We start from the raw sequence: 6,000 nt of genomic DNA, 5'->3' as shown, positions 1-6,000 counted from the left end.
GGAGCAGCGGTCACAGGGTATACACGGCTGAGTGCATAGGAAGACACAGGTCGGACGTGATGCCCAGTTCTCCCTGATCGATGCCTTCTAATCCAGTACAGCAGAGTGATGGATCTACAGGGGCTTCTCCTGGCAGATGCCCAGCACACCCCTTCCTAGCACCGGAGTGGCCGGCTGCACTCCCAGGCAACGCCTTCTCCCTGCCAGGAGACACAGCCCCCTCTCTCTGTCTATGGGAAGCGATGCTGGGCACAGGAGAGGAGGCTCCCAGGAACCCAACTCCTGCCACCCCTTCCACGCCCTGCACACACAGGGGACCCCCGTGCCCACTCCCCGGGGTCTCACATCTGCACCCACCCGGGCTTCTGAGACTTTAATCGGATTAGCGGCAAGTGGCGGGGAGTCTGTGCTGAGCTGCCGAGACTTTTATTGGTCTATGTGATTCCCCTCCCCCCTGGCATCACCGCCAGCAGCTGATCCGCGGTCCGGAGGCTGCAACAGTGTTCCCGGGTGCAGAGACAAGTCTTCCCTGGCCACAGTACCTCCTCAGCAGCGCTTACAACGCATCTCCTCCCCGTTGTAGTGTGTACGTTGCAGCCAGCGTGCTCCGCTTTGTTTTGAGTGTATGTGAAAGTTATGCAGCCAGGAAGGTCTCGGTGGCTGGGGTCCCGGTGGCTGGAGGCTCCGTTGCTGGGAGCTTAGTGGCTTGTCTCCCGGTGGCTGAAGGCTCTGTGGCTTGTGTTCCTGTGGCTGGGGGCACTCTGTGGCTTGTGTTCCTGTGGCTGGGGGCTGGCTTGTGTTTCCTAAACAGCAGCTTTAAGTAGACACAGGAGGAACGAGCTGTGTGTGTACTGGAAACACTGTTGCCCTTTGGCATCCCCTGCATTGACTGCACAGGTGTTGGAGGGATCCTGATCTAGTCAGCCTGTTGCAGTCACAGGTGACACCTTGCAATGATGGACTGGCTGAAGTGACTCTCTCTCTGGGGACCTGTTCCTGCTTCTAAAGAAAGGAGCCAGCTGTCTAATTTACTCTGCTGTGTGACCCCCTGGGATCAAGTCGGATGCCTCTCCTGGGGGATCATTCACACCACCATGGGCACAAAGCAGACCAAGGTCTGCCAGGCTTCCAGTGCTGGAGGGGAAAGCCCTCAGCACCCCCTGGGATCCCGGAGGAACACCCCAGCCAGAGAGAGAGGGGACTTCTGGTCATCATTTGGGGTGAAGTCTGGGGATAAATTTGGGAAAAGCGGATCGGGAAACCTCCCCCCTTATCACAGGAGGATCAGGATGATCCAGGACATGATGCTACTGCTGAAGCAGGGGAGACAGGAGGAGGCCACGGAGCTGCTGAGACACCTGCGCCAGGTGAGTTACACAGAGGTGGGATGGCAGGGAGGGCATGTTACAAATAAAATGTGTGTACCGCTTTGTAGTGGTGTGGGAAATTCAGGCCAATGATGGGATTCATTGCTAATTTAATGTATTAGGGGTTAAATCAAGTGTGGCAAAGAACCACTGCATGGCATCAACACATTCACTTTATTATTTTATTGAGATGTGATTTTATAATGTACAGGTTACTAGGTCTCATGGAACTCTTCTTATCGTGACCAGTGTGTTGACATATATTGTAAATAATACAACTGGTTTATCAACTTGTCATAGATTTCCTGTGGTTTACTGATCTTTACACGCACTGTACATGCACATACACACGGTGCTTCCTAGGATAACTTGGTAAATGATGAAGCTGTATAAATCCTATTTATCAATTATATAATATGTACTAAAGCTACTTTATTTCTCAGTGTATAACATTTTATTGCTAGGGATCTAATACCCAAATTCATATTCCACACAGAGCACAAAATTCAAATTCCACATAAAGCACAATAGTAGAATTGCATTTATGATCCTGCGTCCAATGATAAATGCAGCAAATAAAAGTGTCATAAAGAACAACTACTGCAGCACAGCTAAATATCACACAACACATAACAGAGATTACTATTTCTTTTACATGCTTATTTGTATTCCAAAGCTGGAAGGAAACTAAATAGTTAATTTTGTTTTAATTATAAAGTCTGTTCTCTTTATCTCATATATAATTTTACTCTACAGTTATTTCTATACAATCGTAAGTGTACAAAAACATGTACAGTATTTATAATATATTTACATTATCTATAAACATTGTATGGCAGAATGGTGACTAGTCTGCTGCGTTGGAAAGGAATGTAGCAGTCACTGAGGTTAGACTTTCTAACCCCCCATTATCTGTTCAACTCTCATAAATATTTGTGGAAACACCAATGAATGTCACACAGATATGTACAGCTAAGAACATCATATTCATTTTCCATGCGAGTGCCGTTATGACAAATTAATTGGTTAGCGAAGAGGATCCCAAACTTTCTTGAATCACCTACCAATCACATTGACAATAAATTTGGTATGGTCTTGGACCACCAACCCGTGGTACCCCTGCCACGGCACCCAGTTTGTGAAACATTGAGTTAGATCAGTGGTGACTAACATTGACACTCCAGCTGTTGTGGAACTATATATCCCGGCATGCCCTGCCACAGTTTTAGCATGCCCTAATAGCAAAACTGTAGCAGTGCATGCTGGGTTATGTAGTTCCATAACAGCTGGAGTGTCAAGGTTAGCCAACACTGAGTTAGATTGTCAGTAGCTTTTCTATGGATACTGTATAGGAATGCGGTTTGTCTAAAAGAACAGCAGATGTTTAATTTGGCTGTCCTGGCTGGGAAAAAGGAGTAGATGTCCCAACATGTATCCTCATAACTAGGAGCACGGGTCATTTTAGAGTTTGGATGACTTCTCAATGAATAACAACTTTATAACTCCCCTCCGCAGTAATATAATAGTGAGGGTACCCATTTTGTGGAAGCTGGCTGCTCAGGACAGTATCACCCCAGTCTGTGGATAATTATTTTATGGGCAGCAGTGTGGCGCAGAGGTTATCATCATTGAGTTCAAGGCATATCTGTGTGGAGGTTGTTTGTACTCCCAGTGTCTGCATGGGGTTTTCATATACTTGCCTACTTTTGAAAAAGCATTTCTGGGAGATTGTGAAAGGAACACCTATGAGCGCGGCAGTAAAGTGGGCGTGTACTGCTACATCTGAGAGGCGTGTCATAAACTTGCCTTACATCCAAATGTAAAAGAGCCCCAAAGCAGTCAGTAAGATCTATTTGTTGATGAAAACACACTGATACTTTTTAGAAAATGCATGTAGCCATGGGGATCATTTGGGGGGGATTCAAATGTTTAGCCGGCGGCTTGTTTTTTTAGGCGCCCAACAGAGCAATTCAATTGTTGCTCTGTCGGGGCATGATAGCCGCCGGCGCCGGCAGTTCCCCACGCACTCAGGAGTGCGTGAGCAGAAATGTGACTGAAACACCTTGGTTAGGGCGCGCTAACTGCAGATGGCGCGCCCTAACCAGAAATTAAGGCCGGTTTAGCCATTTTAGACGGCTAAACGTCGTCTTTCAGTCGGCGAAGAGGGCGATAATTAATGAGCGCCCAGAACATTTGAATAGCAAACTGGGCACTCATTAATTGGCACGCCCAAAAAAACAATTCAATTGCCCCCATTGTGTCTTATAACCAATACAGGGAAATTATACTAATGATCCCATTTGAATGTTTATATCTGTGGAGCTACATAATGGGGGTAAGGTGTAATCAGGGAGATTGCTAGACTCTTCGGGGAGTCAGGGAGATTGCTGCTATTTCAGGGAGTCAGGGAGAGTTAGCAAGTATGGGTTTTCAACGGGTGCTCAGATCTCCAGGAACACTTTGAAAAACCTACTGGAAGGTTAATTGGCTTTTGCTGAAAAATGAACTCTAGTGTGTGTATATCCAGGTGGTAGGTAATATACATTGTGAGATCCACTGTGGCAGAGACTGATGTGAATGACTGAATATTCCCTGTAAAGCACTGCATAATGTGTAAATAACTGTTAAAATATAAATAATAAATAAATAATGGATGACTTGCATGGGTTTCCTGCTTCCACTCAGCGCTTGTCTTTCCTGTTTCCAGTCAGTAACCCTGCACTGTGAGCATTGAGGATCATGTGTTGAACCTCTGGGGTTAAATAGAAAAATGCCATATGGAATCTCCCATTCCTATTAATAGATATGACGTGAAATAAAGCTTTGACTTATGAACACCTGTTACTGCAGGCAAATATAGTGAGCAGAAGCTCTTTTTGCAAATAAAGAATATTTAGTGCTGTAATACTGTACTTTTTATTTCAAGATCTACAGGTCCATTCCCGGCCTAAACAGTAGCAATGGACTGGTTAACATTAGATTTCCATATTGTGCAGAATTAAATAGCGAGTCTGCTGCTTTTTTTTGGATTCCATTCCACCACATGCTTTGGGTTTTAGTATGATTTTTAGGGTTTGGAAAAGTGTTTCTGCCTTTTAATCAGAGTACTACTTCCTGTGCAGTCTGTGTGCATATACATAGAGGCATCACTTGGAGGAGATACAATTACTGATAAGGTTTTATCCTTTAGGTACCCTCTGTTTAATCTTAATATGCAAACTAGGCTTTGTGCTTGGCTTTATTTAGAATATTTATTTAAATGAATTTGCTATTTTGGTGAACAGGGAGAGATGATAAATGATCACCAGGTCCTGTATTCTCATTTCTTTTTTGCACGTAGGCTGCTTTGACTGTACACACGTTTGTACTGTTGATGTCTTAATGCAGATTTGGTACTTGCACCTCCTTACGCTAAGGGAGATAGAATAGTGGAGGGAGAAGTAGAGCAAATGCAGACCGAATAACGTAATAGCATATTCACTGATTTGCAATGTAAGATACACACTGAGACATATATACACCTGTCAGTAGCATTATCACTTGTGGGTGTCTCAGGGCATGTGCAATACGCCAGTGATGATGATGGTCGCCAACACTAGCTATCTTAGGGGTTCCCAACCACGGTCCTCAAGGAACACTAACAGTCCAGGGGCGGGATGCATATCGCATGCATGCCAATGTTAGTTACGCCAGTATGGATGAAGAAAATCACAAAGGACAGCTCTCTCTGCAAGGTCTATGACCCAGAAGTCCCTCTGGTTTCATTGGGTGCATGCGCAGAATGACACATGCACTGAAGGGGTTGATGGGAGGCATCCGATTAGATCCCTCTTACAGCACTCTCCGAATAGAAGCCCATAGGCTTCTATAGGGTAATGCCATCAGAAGATGGCATTACCCACCACATCCTAGCCCCGGCTTGGTGCATATCAGAAATGCTGCATCCCACCCCAGGTTTTAAGGATAGCCATACTTGAGCACAAGTGTTTTAATTAGTACTGCAGTTATATTGATTTAACCATCTGTGCTCAAGCATGGATATCACTAAAACCTGTACTGTTAGTGTGCCTTGAGGACCGAGGTTGGGAAACACTGAGCTATCTGATTCTGATGGGTTGACTGTGGATTTTCTTCTAATGCTGATAGTGCTCTCTTCATTGCTTGCTCATATAGCAAATTATTTTGTGGGCATATCATAGAATCATTTTTTTGCTAATTTCAGTCATAGACAAGAAGAAAATGTATAGCAGCTGTATCATAGAGCAGAGATTTGCAAACGCGCTCCTCAAGGCACCCCAACAGTCCAGGTACTAATTAAGTCACCTGAGGTCAAGCATGGATAGCCTTAAAACCTGGACTGTTAAGAGGACCGAGTTTGGGAACCTCTGTTATTATAGTATTTTTTTTTTAAAGTATTATTAGTTAGATGAAACCTTATAATGAATGTTTTGTACACTGTCAAGACAAACGTTAAAAAAGAAAACCTTTTATTATGCTTATGTCCTGGTTAGGTGTAATTGTATCTGAGTGTATGTACAACTGAAATTACCCTGGTGTGTATGCTACTGTTGCCGAGCTGGTTTAGGGACCTCCGAAAAGACCCGAAAATTCAATTTGTTTTTGCTGCTATTCA

The 6,000-nt window shown here is 44.5% G+C and overlaps 1 protein-coding gene across 2 annotated transcripts in view; it reads left to right on the top strand.

The window, feature by feature from the left end:
* The first annotated feature begins 239 nt into the window (after positions 1-239).
* LRRC75A (leucine rich repeat containing 75A) overlaps positions 240-6,000 on the top strand; it is a 398,941-nt gene continuing 393,180 nt past the window's right edge. For both annotated transcript variants that reach the window (XM_088477814.1, XM_088477813.1), the window contains exon 1: positions 240-1,367. In XM_088477814.1, the coding sequence (XP_088333940.1) occupies positions 1,095-1,367 (273 nt within the window). In that variant the 5' untranslated portion in view covers positions 240-1,094. The remainder of the gene's footprint in view (positions 1,368-6,000) is intronic.

The sequence above is a fragment of the Taudactylus pleione genome, unplaced genomic scaffold (genome assembly GCF_031769625.1).
Source record: "Taudactylus pleione unplaced genomic scaffold, aTauple2 ptg000203l, whole genome shotgun sequence".
Classification (NCBI taxonomy): Eukaryota; Metazoa; Chordata; class Amphibia; order Anura; family Myobatrachidae; genus Taudactylus; species Taudactylus pleione.
Note: the sequence above shows the minus strand (reverse complement) of the source record. Positions and strands in the feature narration are given on the sequence as shown.